This window comes from Panthera onca, chromosome D4, assembly GCF_046562875.1.
Source record: "Panthera onca isolate mPanOnc1 chromosome D4, mPanOnc1 haplotype 2, whole genome shotgun sequence".
In the NCBI taxonomy this organism is placed as follows: domain Eukaryota; kingdom Metazoa; phylum Chordata; class Mammalia; order Carnivora; family Felidae; genus Panthera; species Panthera onca.
The window spans coordinates 25,182,526-25,205,426 of record NC_138351.1 but is presented as its reverse complement, the minus strand read 5'-3'; the positions used below and the strand labels follow the sequence as shown (position 1 = coordinate 25,205,426).

Here is a 22,901-nt window from a genome sequence, read left to right as displayed (position 1 = left end):
GTTCAAAGGCACCATCATTTTGGGAAAACTAGTCATGTGCCGTGTCATTTTTCCACCTCACAGTCTGAAAAATACTTTGCGAGGCCCAAGGCCTGAACGGGCAATTTATCTGTCACAAGGGGGTGGGAAGAATCTGAAGGAAGAATATCATTTGAAGCTGTGACCTGGAGAGAACGTGATGTGGAAAGATGTGCTAACTGACTAGGTTGCCTGTGTCCCGCATTTGCTTTGGGTGTCCTGTCAAGCGTTTTCTTTAATTGTCGCTGTGGCTTTGTTTCCCTGGGCATAAGATCTGTTTCCTCCAGAAAAATCTCTTTCTCCCCGGCCCCCATCCCCCACCCCCAAGCTAGGCTGTAACTTCACAGCTGACTTTCCTGTGTGTGTTGGAATCCATGGTCTTTTGCTGCTTTTCTCATGCCTTTTCTTTATGATGTTTCAGCTCATCCACCATACACCATGTGCTTTAGAGTGAAATTCTACCCACATGAACCCTTGAAGATTAAAGAAGAGCTCACAAGGTATTTTTCGTTTGTTTGTATGTTTCACGTGCACCTTTAACCAGCCAGGGCCTCCAAGTCCTACAGGCTAGCTGTGCCTCCTGTCTCGATCAGAACGTCTCACCGAAGCAGGCGCTCAGTTCGGCGTTTTGGCTTGGCCTGTTTCTCTTGCGCTTCATTGCCTTGGGATTTTTCAAACCGTTGTCATTGGGAGTGTAATTAACTGCACACACAAAAAGTGGTGGTTATAAGAAGAAGGTATTCTCTGAAAACATCTGACAGTGGGGTGCTAAAAATAGATAGATGGTGACGGTCTTTAGGATACAGGCAAATTCATGGCTAGTGCAGCCCCTGGGACAATCTCTTGGATCTAAGCTGTTCAGGAAGGGAAAAGATCACTGGGTAGTACGGACCATCACCCCACATTCCGCTTGCTGAATGGCCAACCTTGGGGCTGTCTTCCCTCTACTTGGAGACTCTTCTCAGGCCAACTCTGAATTTTCCACTTCTTCAGCCTCTTCCCTTCTAATCTGCCTCGACTGGGACCATATCCAGGTCTCCTTCTGGGTTTTGCTTTTGAGAGCAGCCTCAGCCAGTGCAGCTGAGCAGGGTCCCAGGAAGGCCAACTTGGTGGGTGGTGAAGAGCTGACACATGCTTAGTTCTCGATGAGGCTCTGGTTAGGGGACCCCAGACATCACTGTGCACACTCATCCCTCAGAATAACCTGCATAGGTCCGAACGCAGCAGAGATGCACGGTGATACATGGGGTTCTTGGATATTTTGCCTCCTCCTATTCACAGGTCTCCAGTAAAGCTTGACCATTGTGGCACTGAGGTGACCTTGTCAGGGAGCAGATGGTTCCTTTCTCCATTATTAATTTGCACACAGCCACTAGTGAGGTTTGTGCTTGGGGACGGGGGCAGGGCATGTGTGGAAATGAGGGATACATAAGTAATGGACATTAAGTGGAGGCTGGCAGTTTGCAATCTGGCTTGCTTTGTTAAAAAAAGATTAGAACTCACGTAACACAAGTTAATTTCACCATTTCAGAGTGTACAATTCAGTGTCATTAAGTACATTCCCATTGTTGGGTAACCATCACCACTGTCTCACTCCAAAACTTTTTCTCGTCACCAAAAGGGAACACCGTACCCAGTAGCAGTCACTACTCACTCTCTTCTCCCCCAGCCCCTGACACCTGATGACCACTCATCTGCTCATTTACTCTTCCTAGTCTGGACATTTTGTATGAGTGGAATCATGTAATATGTGGCAGGGGCTGCATGAACTACCAAAAAAAAAAAAAAAAAAAAAAAAGACATTTGTCCTGCCTTCTCGGTGCCCATAATGTAACTAGAAGAATCAAATCAAATACTAACTCTGGGCATTATTTAGTCAGATGCCACCATGGCTCACTCTTGTCATTTGTTTTTATAATTTTGTCTGGAGGATAAAAATTGAATATGTGTCATGATATAAGTTAAGGATGGATCTTTTGTTGTTGAGAAGAGTCCCATTTGAAAGTAGAAGAATATAAAGTGTTAGTTAACAACTCCAGTTAAATTCCTCTCGATTAAAGTTGCTAGCATTTCCCTGCATTAGACTGAATAGCTAAGGTATGAACAGTGGAAGATTGTGAACATCTTTATGTCTCCAAAGGAAATTAAGACAATGCCCTGTTCTTGCACAGATAGAAATGGGCTTTTCTTAGTCAATACAATCCTTAGAATTCAAAATGAATCTAAAAACTGTGGAATGCCCCTGGTACTTATGGCTTAAACTATCTTGAAAGAAGTTAGTCCTTTGATAAGTTGTTATTTTGTTGTAAGATTGATCTAAGGTTTAAACTGTTTTAATGTTTATTTATTTTTGACAGAGAAAGAGAGAGAGAGAGAGAGAGAGAGAACAGAGCGTGAGCAGAGGAGGGGCGGAGAGAGAGGGAGACACAGAATCCGAAGCAGGCTTCAGGCTCTGTGCTGTCAGAGCAGAGCCTGATGCAGGGCTCGAACTCATGAACCGTGAGATCATGACCCGAGCCAAAGTCAGTCACTTAACCAACTGAGCCAACCAGGTGCCCCAGGTTGATCTAAAGTTTAGGAAGAATTTGCTATGAGAAGTTAAGATCACACTCGTGACCGTGCTTAGGGGTAAAGAGACATTGGAGAAAAGGCAGGTTGGAAAGAGTCACACCACAAATACTCATAAAAAAAAGGATATTTGAGATCATTTTTTATTCATTTATTTCTCCATTTACACAGTCCTCTTTCAATCCTTTAGATTTCTGGGGCTTTTGTAAATGCTGTATACAATTGAATATAATCAATGTATGTTGGTTTTAATTTTTTTTTTTAAAGAACCATTTTTAAGTTCATGTTAGAGAAGCAGTATCATTAATGATGACACAAGAATGTTTGCCCAGATCTTCTTGTGCTTTTGTTGCTTAGTCTTTTTATACAGGAGTGATACTAAAAGGAGATGCAATATTACTATTTTTTGGTTGCTATTATATTAAAAAATGAGTATCTGATCCTGAAGCTATTTGTAAGGCTCAGTGGATTATGTTGAACCCACAATAATCTATGATTATCTCTAGAGATCACTGATCTCTAGACCCAAGCTGAGACGTTGTGAAAAGCGGATTTTCTTTTCTCTGGAAGCTTCCATCAAATTTGATTACGAGTTATGAGAGGAGAACTCACGCATCTCATTCATCAGTATATAAACTTGATAAAAATGGAAAGGAATGCTTTTTGTTCAGTGCGTAACATTTAACACATAGACAAGAAACTTCATGGTATTTGGCCTGGTAGCTTGCAGCCTTTAAAAAGGGAAAGATTTGATCGTACTTGTGTGACCTTGGTAGTCTGAATGCTCTATGGCTGAGGTCTTTCAAGTGAGGTCCCCAGACCAGCAGCAGCAGCACCTGCACCTGGGAACCTGGTCCCTGTTCCAGACCTGGGAACGGGGCTCAGCAATCTGTATTTTCATGAGCCTTCCTAGGTAATTTTAAAGCATGTCAAAATTTGAGAACTACTCTAAGGCAAATGGATTTTCAAAAGTATTAGTTTCTTCTAGTAGATATGACCGTGTACCTCAGGGAGGTTAGTGTGTTCACAAAGTTGTGCATGATCTAATTCCAGAATGTTTTTATCACACCCCAGTAGGAAGCCAGTAGCCATCCAGTCATTTCCTATTTCCTCTCCTTGCAACCCCACTCTGGCAGCCATTCTTCGACTACCTGTCTATTCAGGTTTCCCTATTCTGGACATTTCATACAATACAATACGTGGCTTTTTATGTCTGCTTCTTTTCATGTAGCTTCATGTTTTCCAGGTCCATCCGTGCTGTGGCACGTAGCACTACTTTCCTCTGGATGGCTGAACAATATTCCATTGCATGATATTCCTCTTTCTTTTATCTGTTCATCAGTTGGTGGGCATTTGGGTTTTTCTACTTGGTAGCTATTATGAATATTGCTGCTAGGAACATTTGTGTCCATGTTTTTGTGAGGACCCAGATTCGTATTTAATTGGTAGGGTCCACAGCTTGGTAGTGTAAATTTTTATTTTATTTTATTTTATTTTATTTTATTTTATTTTATTTTAGAGAGAGAGTGTGAACCGGGGAGAGGGGCAGAGGGGCAGAGGGAGAGAGACAAATTTTAAGCAGTCTCCACGCTGACTGAAGACTGATGTGGGGCTCGATCCCACAACCCTGGGATCATGACCCGAGCCGAAATCAAGAGTTGGAGGCTCAGCCAACTGAGCCACCCAGGTGCCCCATAGCTTGGTAGTTTTTAAAAGCTCCTCCAGGTGGTTCTAATGTGTGGTCATTAGAACCTGGATTGGAACCTTATTACTCAAAGTGTGGTCCACGGGCCTGCAGCACAGCCTCACCAGGGAGCTTATTAGAAACATGGACTCTTGGGGCCCCTGGGTGGCTCAGTCAGTTAAGCGTCTGACTTTGGTTCAGGTATGAACCTGTTCCTGAGTTCAACCCCACATGAGGTTCTGTGCTGACAGCTCAGAGCCTGGAGCCTGCTTCAGATTCTGTGTCTCTCTCTTTCTCTGCCCTTCCCCTACTCACAGTCTCTCTCTCTCTCTCTCTCTCTCAAAAATAAACATTAAAAAATTTTTTTTTAATTTGAAAATTTGAAGAAATATGGACTCTGATTCCCACCCCAATCTAATGAATCACAATCCACATTCTGACAGAATTTCTGGGTAATTCACCCTCTCACAGAAGTGTGAGAGGCACTCCTGTAGGGAGCTGTCTGGGTCCTTACCTGCCAAGCGTAATGCTGTTTCTCTGACAACATACGTACCAAACTCTGGGCGAGAAATTTGTTGGAGACTGTCTTTATGCCCTGCAAACAATTCTATACAAAGTTGAGGACAAAGAGTGTCATCTGAGCCTCTACAGTGGCCCCAGTGCCTAGCGCCGTGTGCGGCATAAAGCAGGTACAGGATAAAGGTTCATCAAATGGAAACACTGGTGAGCCTCTGAACACTTCAGCGTGTTCAGCATGCTTTAGGTGATCCAGTGGCCAGACCGGGGAGCTCCAGGCCTCAGGGGCTGTGTGATCTTAGCACGTTAGTCACGCTCCCTGATGTGCGTTGTGTACCTGGCTCACATACTGGGTAACGATCAGATCATCGGAGCCCTGGGTGTGGCGACTTGGACCAGTTGAGTGCCCCCACCTGGTTCCAAGAACCTGGAATTAAAAAGAGTGGTCTCTGAGAGTTAAATGAAAAAAAAAAAAAAAACAAAAAAAAAAACCAAAGAATCTGCACACATGCAGGGCCACTTTAGTCAGAAACCGTAGACCCCAAGCCTGAGCCTTGCAGGAAAGAATCAACGTGGCTAAGAAATATGAGGAAATCTAAAGGGGGCTTGATCAGCATGGAGAACAAAAGGGACGTGACAAGGTGAGCCTGAGCCAGAGGTTGCAAACCTGCCTGTCCCCTCTCCCCTGGCTGAATGGGGCCTGCACGTACTTTTTGTTTGGCACTACGGTGTTTTAAAAAACAGAATTTGTTGCAACATTTAAAATTCAAAGGATTCCACTTCTAAACCGGTCTCTTTGATTTTCTGGAAAAGCTGGCTGCCCTTGGCCGGCTTTCTGTGCTGCGTCACCAGGCTGCCCCTGCCCGGGAGTCGGTGCTTTCCACTCTGCCTCCTGGAGCCCCTGACACTAGCCTGTTTCACTCATTATCGGGTTGCCTGGCTCTTGTGGGCACCTGAGTTTCCCGTCCCTGGAGAGGGGGACGGGGCACTGAGCAAATGACAGCTCTTGTTGTGAATTAATTGGCTTTCTGGCCTCCTAACCAAGTCCTTTTGAGATTGATTAATGTGAGTCTGTCTGCCCCTGAGACTAATCTCTGGATACTGACTGAGTCCATTTCCTGACTCTCTGTTTCACAGGGAGCATGGGCAATGTGGACCTGAGGTGGGATGGATGTCCCCTGTCCTTCCAGGGACCGTGGCTGCTGGGCCCTGTGTCTTTCTTCTGTTCCCGTGTCTTTTTTTTTTTTTTTTTTTTTTTTTACTTTAATTTTTGTTTGTTTATTTGAGAGAGAGAGACAGAGGGGGAGAGAGAGAATCCCAAGCAGGCTTCGCACGGTCAGCGCAGAGCCTGATGTGGGGCTCAAACTCACAAACCGTGAGATCATGACCTGTGCCAAAACCAAGAGTCAAACTCTTAACTGACTGAGCCACCCAGGCGCCCGGCTCATGTCTCTTTAAAAGGGGCCAGCCACCCAGTTTTGGAAGCTGCCACAGTCACTCCAGATTTCCTCAATCCAGAGGGCCCCTCAGTCTGCCCTGCTTGTCCTCCCAGGGGCCTGGTGTGGCTCAGACACTCCACGGGGCTGGGTCAGGCCCTGCTGGTCCAGCTGGACAGAGCACGAACGATCCTTCTGCTTCTTCCAGGCCTCAGCCCAAACACAGGGTGACTCCTTCTCGTTTTGTATTGCAGGTATCTTCTGTACCTGCAAATTAAAAGAGATATTTTCCACGGTCGACTGCTCTGCTCCTTTTCAGATGCTGCCTACCTGGGTGCCTGTATCGTTCAAGGTAAGCGTGGCTGAAGCTGCCCACCTGCTCCGAAGGGAGGCGGGGGGCTCTATGCTCTGAGTTCTGACCACCAGGTGTGGTGCCTAATGGGTGTCACGAGGAGGAAAAGTTTGTCCAGGGAGGTAGGTGTCAAATAGGGGTCATTTCAGACATTTGAAATGAAATTCCAAAAAAAAAAAAATTATACATATACATTTATATATATATATATATATATATATATATATATATAAATTATGTTTCGTTTTTAAATTTATTATATTTATTGTTTAAAAATACTTTTAAAAATAATTAAAAATATATTTGTATATAAATTATAAAATTACACTTAGAGGGGTGCCTGGGTGGCTCAGTGGGTTAAGCATCTGACTGTTGATGTCAGGTCTGTCTTTTTTTTTTTTTTTAATTGTATTACATCTTTTTTCATGTTTGTTTATTTTTGAAAGAGAGATGGAATGCAAGTGGGGGAAGGACAGAGAGAGAGGGAGACACAGAATCTGAAGCAGCTCCAGGCTAAGGTAGCATCATGAGGAAAGCACCAGGCTCACAGTCTGTCAGACTCGGGTCCAGCCTCCCTTCCCATCTGCTGGCTATTTCACCACAGACAAATTATTTCAGCTCTTTAAGCATATATTAAATGGGGTGGCATTTCACGCCTGTGTGAAGATTTCACGAGGCTTCCTTTCAGGGTTGAACGAGCCCCAGAGGATGGGGCAGCGGGAAACTGTAAAGGCATATGACCCAGGGTTGGCTTCTGGATGTTTCTACCTATAAGGAAAACCACCTGGAAGGCCATCTTCTGGGCCCAAGGTGGCGCATGGCCCGTGGGGGTGGTTCTAGGACCCAAGCAAAGGATGACTCAGGTGTTCTGTTCCCCTGGGCCAGTGGGGGGCAGCTGGCAGTCCTGTTTGGAGGGACCCAGGTGATGCAGCCATTTGCTGTGTGGATGCTAATGGCATGTTGATGAGAGAAGGGGAGGAGGAGGGAGGGGGCAGGGGAAGAGAGGGGCAGTTGTCAAGTGAGCATGTCATGTTTATAAAGGGTCTAGGATAACAAAGGAGCTTATGATGGGTCCTAAGCAGATCGTGACAGACGTCTGCCTATTATAATTCCAAGCTTCACTCAGAGCTTAAGAGAGAGACCCATCGTTCCCCCTGGGGTTTCACTGTTACCCACTACGGTCCCTGTGGGGTGCTCTGTGCTGTGAAATGGTTCCTTGGGCCCTGTTTCCGGGGTGGGGAGGGGAGCTTCCTGAGAATTCTGAAGAGCGTTGTCTGTGTTGCATTCTCCTTCCCCTGGGGTCCACCTGGTGCTGCACAGCGCGTTTGGCAGAGGTGTTCAAACCCGTGGAGATATTCAAGTTTGAAGTCAGAACTACAGTGATAGGGTGATGGGACATAGTCCTTCCATCTGTCCCAAGGTGGAGTATGTGTTTCCCCAAACCACCTCTCTTATAGCAGAGCTAAGGGATGTGAGAACCCATAGGCCTCCTCCTTTCCGGTGAGATTGCAAATTCCTGGTAGGGTCCACCGTCCTCTGTAAGGGAAAAGCAGATCAATACTAATCCAAGCAACAGACCAGCACATGAGCATTTCAGAACACATTTAGGCATTAGTGAATCACGGTCAAGTCTCCAAGGACAAGCTCAATATGGATCTGTAACGGGAAACCCGCCATCCTATTTTGTGTTTGAAATAAAGCCACTAAGTCTCCCTCCAGACAATCAGGGCCCTCGGTGCTATTACCCCTGACCACATGCACAGATGCTGTGGAGAAATAGAGCTAGAAATGGACTGGCAGAACTCGAAAGGACCCTTCCACTCTACGATACAGCAGTGGGCCATTTGTAGCAAACCCAGTAAAAGCTGGATTCATGAACTTCTCTGATGCTTGGGGTGATATTTCTGCAGCTCTAGAGATCCTTACAAATGCTGATAAAGATCTGGACCTGCTTATGCTTAGAGAGAGAGAGGGAACGTGGAGGAAATGACTAGAAAGCGAGAGGCCATGTGGCTGTTCGTTGACTTCTTACTTGCTAACGCTGTCTGAAGGAGCGTGTTTGAAGCTTCACAATATTCTTGGTATATGAAAACCAGGCAGCACCCAGAGTGTTGCTGGTTGTACGTACTGAACACAGTGAGCAAGCATATTCAAGATGTGCAATGCATTTGCTTTCATAATACAAACTGCAAGACAAATACACAAAAACCCTAGGGATCTATTTATATCTTTTCTTGGTAAAAATAGTATCTTTCCTGTTCCTTCTGCAGAACAGCAACGTGGTGGGATTTCTTTCTGGCCGCCTGCGCCTGGTGTGTTCTAGAGTTTCAGAACTGAATTTGAACTCAGTTCAGATATCACCTCCTCTGAGAAGTCTTCCTGGACTACTAAAGCAGCCTCTCTCCCACGCGTCATTCTGTCTCATACCCCTTTTTTGTTGTCTTTTAAGCACTCATATCTGGAATCATGTTATTGCGCTGTTTTTGGAACTTCTTAGGCCTTCCCTCTATGTAGAATCTAAGTTCCATGGAAGCAGGCCTCGGGGTGCAGTTTTCACCGTAGTATCCCTGTGTCTGGCACACAGGACATTCTCCAGTACTGATGTCCTGAGTGAACCAGGGCACTTGCCTAAATTGCAGCGATGTAGGCTTTATTTCTATATTTGAGAAAGAGCAGTTGGTTCCCTACTTCATTCGCTTATTTGTTTGCGTGTTCTCTGAACGTTTACCGAGCAGCTGCTAGGTGCGGGCACTGCTGTACAAAGTCCCTGGTTGGGAGGGAGCAGTAGGGGGGACAGACTGGTAAATGGCAGTGTGATGTGTTAATGGCTCAACAGAGGAACACCCAGGTCCCTGCTATGACCTCAGGAGGGTGGTCAGGGAAGGCTCCTGACAGAGTTGACCCTGGAGCTGTAACATCCTGTATCTCTTGTTCTTTTGGAATGAGTCCTCTCCAAAGTGGGGGCGGGGGGGGGGGGGCGGACGCATTACCTGGCCTGCCCTTTAGACTTACTAATGTCACCCAATTGCGCTCATCCTTCTGCTTCAACTCTTTGGATTTTTCTGACAGTTAAATTCCCTTAGACACGCACTAGGGCCTGTTTCAAATTGCAAGGCATCCGATGTGCCTTTGTCACAACTTTACCCTCGCTTACCCAACTCCTCTTGGTATGGAAAACAAAGTCTGGATAGTAACAAGTCCTGAATCATTTATGAACTGCCTTTTGCTTCAGGTGAAGTCCGAGTTAAAGACACTCTTTAAGGGACAAGAAAGCAGGGCACGTGATGCGGGAGGCACTGACATTTGCCTTGTTAGCAAACGAGTGCAGGTTCCAAGGCAGGTCTTCTTTTAGTTTTCTGGCGTTTTCCAACTTATTTGCGATGTTTAGCAGTACAAGTCCATTTCATCTCACAAGTTTTCCTGGAAAGAGACCCTTCCCCGACTCCCTGCCAAACAATGCCTTCCCTCACCAACCACCACGTAAGCTGACGTTTGCATCCAGCGCGACCCAGTTTTGTATTGAGGGTTCATTCCCTATGAAAAATGGAGACACTGGGGGTTATACCATCTGCTAAATTTTTAAGTCCATAGCTGACTCACAGGGTGATACGTATGTGTAGGTGTGGGTATAGGTGTATTATATGTGAAACTTAGGTTGAGTTAATCATCAGTTGATGCCTCATTCTCGTCACTGGTCCCTTTGGGTCCACCAGTTGATTGATTTTCCCTTTTCATTATTCTCCATTTCCATTCCTAAAGGCAACAACTGGGTTCATGTAGATCTTTGACTTTACATACATCCTTATAAATGATTACATCGTGTCGTGTGTATACCCGCTTAAGTTTTGTAAATTAGATGGGGCTGTAAAACTCATTTTAATCCTCTTATGCTCAACACACTGTTTGGGGGATCTATTCAGGTTGCTGGGTATCCATCTCTTTGGTTGCTTTCAATTGTCACAGAGCATCCATTAGGGGACGTTGCTTGTGTTTTATTTATTGCTCCTACCAACAACGAATATCCAAGTTGCCTTTGAAACCTTTCCTGTACTCAAGAATTTTTTTAGAATATATGCCCAGAAGTGGGATTAGTGGGTGATAGTATTCGACTAAACATTCCCAGCTGACTCTTTAGAAGAGCTACATGCCTCAAGGATCCTCCAGAAGGTGTACAAGTGTTTCCATTACCTCCTATCTCTGCCGACACATGGAATCATCCGGCTTCCTACACTTTTTGCCCATCTTCTAGGTGTAAAGTGATGTCTTGTTTTGGTCTCCATAGTTCTGATTACTCATGAGTTTGAACCTCTCTCTCTGTACTCGTCCTTTGGCTTTCCCCTTCTGTCACTTGATCATTTTCCTACTGGTCTTCCTGCCCATTTTCTTGTTGATTGGTAGGAATTTCTTCTTTATTCTGGATATCAGTCCTTGTCGGTTTTGGATTTTGCAAATATAGTCTTTCAATTTGTCATCTATCTATTATTTTGTCTAGGACTACCTGTGATGAACAGAAGTATTTTGATTTTAATATGATCTTGTAGCAGGATTCTGGCATAGACTCATGATACCCAGGCTTTTCTTTCCAGAAAGCAACTTTATTCATGCCGGCACTGCACAGTTGGGTTCGTACCCAAAGAACAGAGCCCTGAAGGCCACATGGCGTTGTTTTTTTATATTTTTTTTACTTCTTTTCTCCCATATATGGTAACACGCAAACAGGCAGTCTGATTAAGTCGTCTCATGTTACAAGGTCTTGAGGGATGTTGTCACCTACAGGTAAAGCCAGGTTGCCTTGAGGTTTTTTTGTTTGTTTGTTTGTTTTTTAGGGAGGGGACCCTACCACAATCCAATTAATCGATTTCCCTTTTATGGTTGATGGTGTTTTGGATCTTATTTTAAAAGTCCTTCCCCTGTAGGATATACATTTGAAGTAGTTTTAACAACTCTGTAATTTGAATTCTATTAAGAAGCTTTAAAGAGCTTTGCTTTCCTCCCAGTTTTGTCCTTCTGTAGTCATTAGATGATTCAACAATGAAGGGACAGTAGATACAAATTACAGAGTTGGATGTGATTTTGCAGATGTGCTCAACGCATATTGATTCCTATCTGCTACAAAGTCGTGTTGGTAATCAAGTTCTTCTAATACAATTTTCCCACCATCTTTTAATCTTTTGTGGGCCATTTCTGCCTGAGACACTTGCCCCTTTTGGCTCATTCTCCTTAGCAAGCTTGTGCAATCCATAAAAAGCATCCCCTCTGCCAGAGCATCACCTTTGCTGCTCCAGGCTATGGTTGATGCACATCCTAGGTCCATCCTTTTTTTTTAAATTTTTTTTAACGTTTTTATTTATTTTTGAGACAGGCAGAGACAGAGCATGAATGGGGAGGGTCAGAGAGAGGGAGACACAGAATCTGAAACTGTCTGTGCTGAGCTGTCAGCACAGAGCCCGACGCGGGGCTCGAACTCACAGACCTCGAGATCATGACCTGAGCTTAAGTCAGCCGCCTAACCGACTGAGCCACCCAGGTGCCCCAGGTCCATCGTTTCCTAGAGCCTCTAGGAACTCAGAGATGTGCCAGTATTTATTTTTTCCCTTAAAGACCTTCTGGGGGTGCTTTGTATTAGAATCCAACAACAACCTTCATCTGGTACACTTGCCCATGCTTAGATTTATACTCCTTAATCTGAAGAGCATTCCATTTATTTTTAAGTGCAGTCTTCTTAGGTGCCTTCATGTTGTGACTTTGTTATTATTATTGGATGCCCCACACTTGCACAAATCTCAGAGCAGGGCAGCTCCAGCCAGAGAATTCCTAGACTCAGAGAATTAGCTATGAAAGGAACCTTGAGGGACATCCAGTGGTTTCCAACTACTATCCTGGGTGACATTTGGAAATCCTGGGGGCATCTGTGGTGATCGCAGTGACTAGGTATACCACTAACACTTGGTACCTGAAGGGTAGGGGGGACAAATGTCCTATCTGCCTTGGAAGGTCTGAAACGATAAAGAATTGTTTAGCTCCCAAAATGCCAGTAGCTCCCCATTGGAAAAAAAAAAAAAAACTATTTAAATTCCTTTATTATATAGATGAAGAAAATGAGACCTGGAGAGGTTGGCAAGTGTCTAAGCTCCTACAGCTAGATCTGAGCTAGAACATGGGCTTCTAGACATGCAGGCTGTGGTCCTCCCATGGATACAAATACGTTTTGTTGGGTGAGCTCTTCCCAGCTCTTCGTTTGGGTGGCAGGAGCTATCTCACAAGTACCCTACCCTTGTTGTGTTAAGTCTTTCTCTCTCTTTATTTTTTACTGATTACAGCTGAGCTCGGTGATTACGATCCTGACGAGCATCCCGAAAATTACATCAGTGAGTTTGAGATTTTCCCCAAGCAGTCACAGAAGCTGGAAAGAAAAATAGTGGAAATCCATAAAAACGAACTCAGGTAATAGGGGTAAACATTTGGAAGAATGATAGAGGTGAGAAAGTATTCTCATTGCAGGGAATGTGGAAATTGTACTGTGAAATAAGAATATTGGTGATGTATGGCTGGACGGTTTCTGGCGGCAGAGGGATCTTTCTGGGCACTGTCAAGATCTCCATCAATAACCATCTCAATAGCGTGGGGTCCCCTGGGTAGCTGTTTATGAACCATCAGCAGTTATTAGAGCCCTCTGTTTTCCAATGGGTTTTAACCACACTGCGTTTCTGTAAGTGAAATCTAGGGTACATACGTGAGTGATCTTTTTTCTGTTTTGAATTTGCATTGCCTTGTCCTCTCCTGTGTCCGTTGCTGGAAGCTTTGACTTCCAGATAGGGTAAAATCCGTCGATGAGATTTCCTTTCAAGATGACAGATTCAGTGTCTTCTCTGTTCCTTGTCTGTGGTGCTCCAGGTTGATTGTGATTGCGAACTACAGAGCAGTGACGATGGGAGTAGTGGAATCGCACACAGGACTCACTGTGTACCAGGCAACATTCTGAGTACTCGTACATAGTGACTCACTTAGCCTTGACAGTGACTTAGTAGATAAGTACCATGATAGTTTCCATTTTACACATGAGGGAACTGAGGCACAGAGAGATTAAGCATCTTACCCAAGCTAGCAAGTGGCAGAGTTCAGATCTGAATCCAGGTAGCCTGGCTCCAGAGTCTGTGCTCTTAATCCTTGGGATGCTTCTGCTCTGCGTAGGCTACCAGGTATGACATGGGCATGGGGAGGAATCCTTGCCAACTTGGAATCAAGTAACTCAGGTGCTCTAGTCTGTAACTAGGATTTAGATCTGTGCAAGTCACAGAAAAATTCACTCTGATAATAATCATGGGCTTTGCTATGACAAGTATGGACAAAGACCTGCAAGAACGGAGACGCCTCCATCTTCTGGACCTCCGGTAATTATATATAAAAAAGAAACAGTGTCACCGGATTATGAATTCTGGAACAAGTAACCGTCCCCTTGTGGCGGGAGTGCTCAAATTCTACTTTACGCAAGCACTCCCCCTTCTGGAGAGTCTCAGGAGAGTATATGTGTGGGCATTAAAGGTGGCAGCGTATTTCAGCTTTGAAAGATGACCTTTGTTCTTAACAGATAAAGATGATTAGACATCAAAAAATTGTACTGACTTCAATTTTATTTTTTTTAATTTTTTTTTTTTTAATTTTTGAGAGAGACAGAGACAGAATGTGAGTGGGTTAGGGGCAGAGAGAGAGGGAGACACAGAATCCGAAGCAGGCTCCAGGCTCTGAGCTGTCAGCACAGAGCCTGACGCGGGGCTCGAACTCATGGAGCTGTGAGATCATGACCTGAGCTGAAGTCGGACGCTCAACTGACTGAGCCACCGAGGCACCCCAGAAGTGTACCGATTTCAGAAAGCAACATGCCATCTCTGTGTAATTAGGAGTATTGTATCCTAATGAAAAGCTTTATTGAAAATATAAGACACTGACTACTCTTTTTACGTTGTGGGGATGTGAATGCTAGAGTAAAAATAAAGTTCCGATGTTCTAGCTGAGGAGTTTGTGGACCAGCAGTGTCTGGGCAGCACAGGGCGAGAACCTCTGGGCGAAGGATTCACATCCACCGTGTGGATTGGTGGGAGATGGGAATCAAAAGGTCTGCTGTGACCGGAATTTATAGGAGCTCAAGTGCCTGGAACATAAGATATTAGTAAACATTTATTGAGCATCACTAGATGCCAAAACACTGTGTGAAGAGTCTTAGGTGTGTCCTCCCAGCCCTCCTAAGCTCTACAGGGGAGGTGCTATTTATTGTTCCCAGTCTAAGGTGAAAATAGCACAACACTGAGTGGATCAAGGACTTGCCCTGTTAGCAGTGAAGTCAGGACTTGAAACTTGCTCTTACTTGACACCAACACCCATGCTCTTATCCACTGTGCCGAGCAGTCATAAGCCAATCAGATAAGCTGTTGGTGTTCCACAGTGATCACCATGGCAGTGGTGCCAGAGGATGGCGACTGTGAGCAGGAGGACCAGTTATTTCTGCTCGCCAGACAAGAGACACTACGGACCTGAAAAAGAATAGGAGTAGAGAATATTGAAAGATAGAGTTTTGAGCAACCATACCTCAAGACTTGGTGACCTCCTGGATTTCGTGAGTAAATGAGTGAATCAGAGAAGATGCCAGGTTGATTTTTATAATCAGAAAGCTGTAGATTGGACTTTGTACCAGCACCTGACTTTGTTGATAACCCTGAAAGTAGTCCTCATGCACCAGGGGAAAAGAGGGGGTCATCAATTAGCCATGATCTATACATCTTGGAAGCAAATGCCATGGCTTGATCAAAGCTGCTACTCGGAAGCACTACACATTTGTAACATCCAGAAAGCCCTTGTGAAGAAGTGAAAGTTGTATGTTGAAGGATGAAATAGCCAGAAGTAATGTGACATTGCATGGAGAGGTTTAGAGGGTGATTTTGAATTCCTATGAATTTTTGCTCATCCTCAAGTAGTTATGCATTTCCTTCTGCATCAGTACAGCAGAGAGAGATTATAGGTTTGGATGGGAAGATAAGAGCAGAATGAGCTGACAGTGCAGAGGGAGAGAGACTTTCTAGAATTGGTTGGAAGGCTGCCATAGAGACAGGTTATTTTGGGGAGTCAGTGAGCCCTTTGCACACAGGTTTTGAAAGTGTTGATTTTCTGGTGTGGGAAATTGGACGTTTGGTTGGATCACTTTGCAAACCCAACAGTGTCAGGAAGGAGTTGTAGAGGGAAGACAACCATACAAGGCTGTACCAGAGTGTTAACATCTTACTCTCCAAGGTTATCACAGCACCCGTGACCCTCCCCACTCAGCAAAGGGATAATGTGTGATCACTGAACTATTATTACAGAAACTTCCTGAGAGGATTCAGCTGGCATTTTGGGGGGTCTGAGGGACCCCCAAACTAACCTCCTGCTTCCTACATGGCTTCTGAACCAGTGGAGAAAGAAAACAAAAGACATGGCAGGGGGGACACAAAGTTCAGCAGAAATAGTGATGATGATTTACAGTGAGATAAATGTACTCACCTGTGGGGGTTCACAATCTTCTGCCTTTTTACATGATTGGAATCCTTCTCCTTATATGTGCTCTGAGGAAGGGACACAACTATGATTCTTAGGAGAAAAATAACCAGGGAGGAAAAAGAAAACCACTGTCTCTGGGAGTCTACACACTGCCTTAAGTTGGAACCAAGATGCCATGATAGACGGCCATGAATAAGAGTTTTTTAGGGAGAAGAAAGTGAGAGAGTCTCCTTGGAATTTTGAGGTGCTTGAAAATAGGAGACCAAGGGTGTAGTAAGAATTGTTATCAACTTAGATTCCTTTTAGATGTTAAGAGATTTGTGAATGAAGATTGAAATTTATGGCTGGGTCAATTTTGCTTCCTTAAATGTGCCATCTGAACAGGAGGGTAGGTAGGGAGAAGTCACAGTTTTGCAAATCTACCAACATGGTTATTGATCATCTCTATATTGGTCACAATAAACTAGATTTTGATCAGGGAACAACTCCAAAAGCTCTGTGTTTAGAATGAGCGAGGCTCATTGTTCTGCTAAGTGTCCATCAGATGTCAGCTGGGGGGGGGGGGGTCTCTGCTCACCATTGTCACTCAAGGTACTCACAGGTTTGAATTTACCAGTTGTTGAGCCAAAGGGAAAAGAGAGTTCTGGAAGGTCTTCCTTCAGCTTGTGGCCATAACTAGTCACATGGTCCTACCTAATGGCAAGGAAGGTGCAAACTGGAAATAACTGGCAAACAACTCTTAGTGGCTTTTGTAATCTCATTAACTAATAGGATTCTTTTTTAATGTTTTTATTTATTTTTGAGACAGAGAGAGAGCATGAGCAGGGGAGGGGCAGAGGGAGAGGGAGACACAGAATCTGAAGCGGGCTCCAGGCTCTGAGCTGTCAGCCCAGAGCCTGACGCGGGGCTCGAACTCACAGACTGTGAGATCATGACCTGAGCTGAAGTCGGACGTTTAACCAACTGAGCCACCAAGGCGCCCCTGGATTTTTTAAACTTTTACTTAATTAAAAAAACTTTATTTTTTATTTTTTTATAGATTCACAGCAAAATTGAGTGGAAGGTACAGAGTATCCCCTATTCTCCCTGCATAGCCTCTCCCGTTATCAATATCCCCACCAGTGTTGTCTTTGTTGCAATTGATAAACCTACCATGACACATCATGATCACCTACAATCTGTAGTTTGCCTTGGGGTTCACTCTTGGTGTTGTACATTTCACGGACAATAGTATAATGACATGTATCCACCATTATAGTATCAGGCAGAATGGTTCCACTGCCCTGGAAATTCTCTGCGCTCTGCCTGTTCATCTCTCCCTCTGCCACAGCCACCGGCAGACAGTGATCTTTTTACTGTCTCCATAGTTTTGCCTTTGCCAGAATATCATGTCGTTGGAATCATACAGTGTGTGGCCTTTTCAGATTATCTTCTTTCACTTAGCAATATGCATTTAAAGTCCCTCCATGTGTTTTCACCCGTAGCTCATTTCTTGCTGAATGATATTCTATTGTCTGTGTGTTCCACAATTTATCCTCTGGCCTACTGAAGGACATCGTGGATGGTTCCAAGCTTTGGCAATTATGAATAAGGCTGCCATAAACAGTCATGTGCAGGCTTTTTGTGTGGACATAAATTTCCAACCCCTCTGGTAAATACAAAGGAATGCAATTGCAGGATTGTATGGTGAGAGTATGTTTAGTTTTGAAAGAAATATTGAAAGAAAGAAATATTGAAAGAAAAATTGAAAGAAATAAATCACCAATCTTCCAAAGTGGCTGCATTCCTACCAGCAACGAATGAGAGTTTCTGTTGCTCCATTTACCCTCCTCACCAGCATTTGGTGTTTTCAGCATTCTTGATTTTGGTCATTCTAATAGGTGTGCAGTGAAGAGTGTTTTATTCAGAGAGATTTTATACAGGCATCATTGGGCCACCTACTAACTTGTAAACTAGAGGATGTAGGGATATGTGATTCACATTATTGAATACAGATTAGGGCTAAAACTCACTGAGGCTGAATGATTCTTCTTGATCACGGATAGATAAATTTTTTGGCTTTCTGGGTCACGTGGGATCTCTATTACAGCCACTTAGCTATGATTTTGTAGAGCAAAAAGAAGACCTAAACAACACATAAATTAGTGGGCGATGATTCGATAAAACTTGATTGACGAAACAGATGGTGGGCCAGATTTAACCCATGGGTGCCAATTTGCGGACTCCTGCTCTGAACACGTGGTAGAGCAGGTCTGGAATCAATTTCTGCTTCACTGTCCTGCCTCTGTAGATAATTTTAAGACAAAAGATCAGTATTTTTTAAAACTACATGTAAGAAAGAATCTCTTATGATTTACAGATTTCATTTGAGTTTGGTACGCAGAAATGAGGTCCTAGCATTGGGGCTGCTTAGCAATAGGTTATTCTTCCTTCCAGAGCCCTCTGGTGGCCGGAAGGAGCTGTTGCCACAATCCCTAGGGGTGTGACAATTCTGTTATTTTTTTGCCTGTCTTGGTTACTGTTTTCCACAGCTTTAATCATGGCCATGTGGGTTAGAAGGGAATGGAATACCCATTCCATTGGTCCTGAGGGTTGATGATCAAGAATATGATTGATTTTACTATCGGGAACCCTGAGAGGCTTCTCTGGAGGTTTTCCTACACTTTCTACTCAGCTGGTTCTCTCAATACCAGTTTATCAGATTTCTCATTAGAGGCAAAGACATTTGGATTAGCTTCAGGCACAGGTCATCAGCTTTCAAATATTCAAAAGTCTCACTTGGTGGTGAAGTGTTTTTGATGAAGTATATTCCCTGTCCTTAAAAAGCAGAAAAATCATCCAATTAACTACCACCATAATGATCTGATGCAGTGAGGCTTGTCCTGGAAGCAATAATGACACTGAGTATATTTCATACAGAGTCATTATCTTTTTATTTTTCAAAATTCACATTCTCTGTAAATCATGTGCTTCCTGGCAAGGATTTATAGTGTCAAAAACGTCTAGTCTTCTAGAAATAAGTGATCTGCAATGATAAATACCCTCTACCTGTGCTTCTGATGAAGAGATTACAAGAGCCCCCTCAGGAAATGTTTTTTGTGCAGCTTGGGGAAGAGCGTTTATTGTATAAAAGGAAAATGGGAACGATCAGATTACTGTACAACTTCTAATCTTTCTTAAGATGTGCTTTTAATCATCTCTACTACCTCCTTCCTGTGCCCTTTCTTTTCTCAAGTCTCTCATTTTAAAGCCCTAGAATCTCTTTCTCTCTCTCTGAAAGATCATCAAATCCATTTCCATTCTCTGTTGTTATTTGGCATAGGAATTGAAGAGGGAATTACTTGGCATCAAATGCTCCTCCTGTAAAAACTGAATCCTTGTATTATGTGGCTTAGAGTCAGGGACATTTCTAGGGAGGGTTGGGCCATGGGCAAATCATGTGTGTGTCATGTATGCACCCAAGCCACCAGCATTTTTATATAGGTAAAATCTAGCTACAGTGACTTGAAAGGAGAAAGAGCAAAGTCATCAAAGTGCAACATAGCTTTGAAGAAGGGGAGAAGGATAGTATTGACAGCTTGAATCAGCCATGACTCAATACATTCTTTGATCCCCCCAACATGTGACATGTAAATTATGCATAGTCAGGGGCGCCTGGGTGGCTCCGTTGGTTAAGCGTCCAACTTCGCCTCAGGTCATGATTTCACGCTTTGTGAGTTCAAGCCCCGCGTTGGGCTCTGTGCTGACAGCTCAGAGTTTGGAGCCTGCTTCAGATTTTGTGTCTCCCTCTCTCTCTGCCTCTCCCCCACTTGTGTTCTGTCTCTCTCTGTCTCTCAAAAATAAGTAAATGTAAAAAAAAATTAGACATAGTCAAAGGCTTTTTGAACTTTAGATGAGCTTATAACAGTGTATCCATCCAGTGATCCCTCTGTCCATCCACATACTCATCCATGATTCATTCATGCATCTATCTGTCCATCCATCCACGTACCCATTCATGACTCAGACATGCATCCATCTATCTGTCCGTCCACCCATGCACCCATTCATGATTCATCCATACATCTATTTGTTCATCTATTGATGCAACAAATACTTATTAAAAGGCAACTCTGTGTCAGAAACTGTGGTCGTGTTGGATGACCTAGCCCACTGATCCTCAACTGCTTCACCACCAAGCTGGGATCCCCTTCATCATCTATACTCTCCCATGCCCTCATGTTTTGAAAGATTTTATCTAAAAAACAATATTCACAAAGTAACAATTAACTTGTTTCCTTATTTTTATTGGTCATACACAGCTAAAACTACCACCTAGAGCCTTTGAATATCAAGAGGTCACTAACCAAAAGCCAAAAACTTGACACTCAGTTATTGCACTTGTGGGACTCTTGGAGTCCAAAGCAGGGGTTATAAAATGACAGTTGTTGAATTATGCTGTGACTCAGATGTAAGGTGTTTGGGCCAAATACATTTTTCAAAATGGCATCAGTTGCCATAAAGCCCCAGCTTTACTTGCGCCTGGGAGATTTGGTAAGGCCAGACCTTCTCCTATGCAGCAGTGCTTGGCCAGAGCTCAGCATCAGTTATCTGTAGGAGACTCATTTGCTCTCCAAATCGCCACCATCCCTGCTTGGCTCATTCACCTTCTCCCTCTGTTGGTTGAGTTTGCGACTATCTTCTTGTACCAATAAGGAAATGGATGCCTGAAAAATTAATTTATCCAAGGACCTACAGATAAGAAGCAATAGACCTTGACCTAAAACCTGAGTTTTCCTGCACATCTTCCTAAGAGGCTGCTCTCCTGGAAGCTTTGTCCTTGCCAGGCCCCCGGGCATTACCACCGTCTCCCTCATAGCATGGCAGTTACCCAAATGAGTAGTGTTCTATCTAATGCTCTCATAAGAATGGTTCCCAGTGGTCCCCAAGGAGTTTGCAAGAGATCATGTTCCTCTCTAAGTAAACAAATAGAAATGACAAAATGGGGACTCTCACTCCTAGTTAGGACATAGAAAAGCATGAGACATTGATTTCCCCTAACACCAAGTTAACACCACAAGCTACATAGACTACAGAATACTATTTTTGAAACCAATCTGAGAGAAAAGAAACCTAAATACTAAAATCCAGAATGTCTTTCCTAGGACAGTAGAGACCTGCACTTGCTTTCACTTCTGATGATATGGGAGGAGGAGGAGGAGGAGAGGGAGGAATATGCCTTAGGTGGGGTCAAGGGGAGCTAGCCAAATCCTTAATGAGCCTTTGATGGCCATGAGTGGGCTGACTTAATGGATTGAGACCACAAAGACTCCAGCTACAGAGTGAGTTGCACTTTCCCACCACCATTTGGCCCTAGACCTTCACCAAGCGAAGAGGGAAGAAGTTGGACAGGATCGGAGAGGTAGGTGAGTGAAACTCTTGCAAGACACTCCAGACCTTCATCCAGCGCAGGGTAGCTCTTGCCAACAGCAGAGAAAGGACCACAGGGAGGTCCTTCTGAAGGGCAGAGGGCCAGTGATGGTTCTAGAAAGCAAAGGAGACTCCTTGAAGTTCAAAACGTTGACAGCAATGCTATAAAGCATAGAGAACTCTCTGTGGAGTCTAATGGGTGCTAAGATCCCAAGCCCTGCTGAAGGGTAAGTTCTGAGAGCACTGTCAAGCATTTGAAGCCAGGGGTGAGTAAAATCTAAAGTTTTCAACCAAGTTGCAGCAAAACCTAACCTAACTTAGCTTGAGAATTCTACTTTGCTGAGTTTAATTCTGCATCTCAAAGACCTGAATGGATCAGGTGGAACCAAATCCGTCCCTTCCTGCCAGCCGTGCTCCAAGCAATCCAGATCCTTGCTGGCAAGACCCACACCCCGTTTAATTATCATACACAGATAATAAGAGTGTTCCTTTTGGAAAAAAAAAAAAAAAAAAAAAAGAATACCAGGTAGGTAGAAGGGAGATAGATGGCTAAATACACGATTACTTGACCTCACCTAATTTATTAGGAAAGCATATTTTTAGAGAATTGTTAGCTCTTACAGAATTCACCTAATCACTGGTGTTTCATCTAAATGTCTCATTAGAGACACTATTAATCTTAGCAGAACAGTTTCTGATGTAAGATTCAAAGGATAGAAAATCATTATTTTCCATTACCAAAAAGAGTTTTTGACAGAAACAAATGTCCAGAGGGAGATCTGAGGAGGCACAAAAAATGTGTTTAACTGGTCTTAGTGTCTTCCTGAAAACCTGCTCATTCACTGGCTTCTTCCTCTGTGAGTCAGGGAGACTCAGTTTCCAGTGTCATCGGGGTCTCCATCTTTCCTCCATGGTTTCGTACATCTTTATACTCTGAACATTTGCAGTTAGCCTTTCTCTGTGTCTGACTTTTTTAGATAAGGTCTTTTCAGTGCTTAGCTGTTGGAGATCTGCAATCAAACCCAAGGCAAATGATACCCATTTGAGGACTTTTATTTTAAAGAGGGGTCTTTGCTTTGGTGTGAATATCTTGACATGCTTCCTGACATTTCCCTCAGCCTCATGATTCTGATTTCAGTCACGTGCTGAACTAATGCTGTTCAGAGGGTGAGGGGAGGCCGTACTCTGTGCCAGGCATTAGTCTACTGGCTTTTTATCTGTCAGCCTCTTACTCTGTACACCACATCTTCAAGGTGTAGGCACTATTTTTACCTTCATTTTATGGAATCAAGGAGATCAGCTTTAGTTGTTTTCTATTTCTGTGTTCACTTCCTACCCTTCAGAATTCAGCAAACTTTTTCTATACTTGGCTGCTTAATAAACACTTGAG

At 43.8% G+C, this 22,901-nt stretch overlaps 1 protein-coding gene across 2 annotated transcripts in view; it reads left to right on the top strand.

Annotated features, from left to right (window-relative positions):
- Window positions 1–22,901, top strand: part of FRMD3 (FERM domain containing 3) — a 310,403-nt gene that overhangs the window by 190,012 nt on the left and 97,490 nt on the right. For both annotated transcript variants that reach the window (XM_060609959.3, XM_060609958.3), the window contains exons 4-6: window positions 440–518; window positions 6,477–6,574; window positions 12,895–13,018. In XM_060609959.3, the coding sequence (XP_060465942.1) occupies window positions 440–518; window positions 6,477–6,574; window positions 12,895–13,018 (301 nt within the window). The remainder of the gene's footprint in view (window positions 1–439; window positions 519–6,476; window positions 6,575–12,894; window positions 13,019–22,901) is intronic.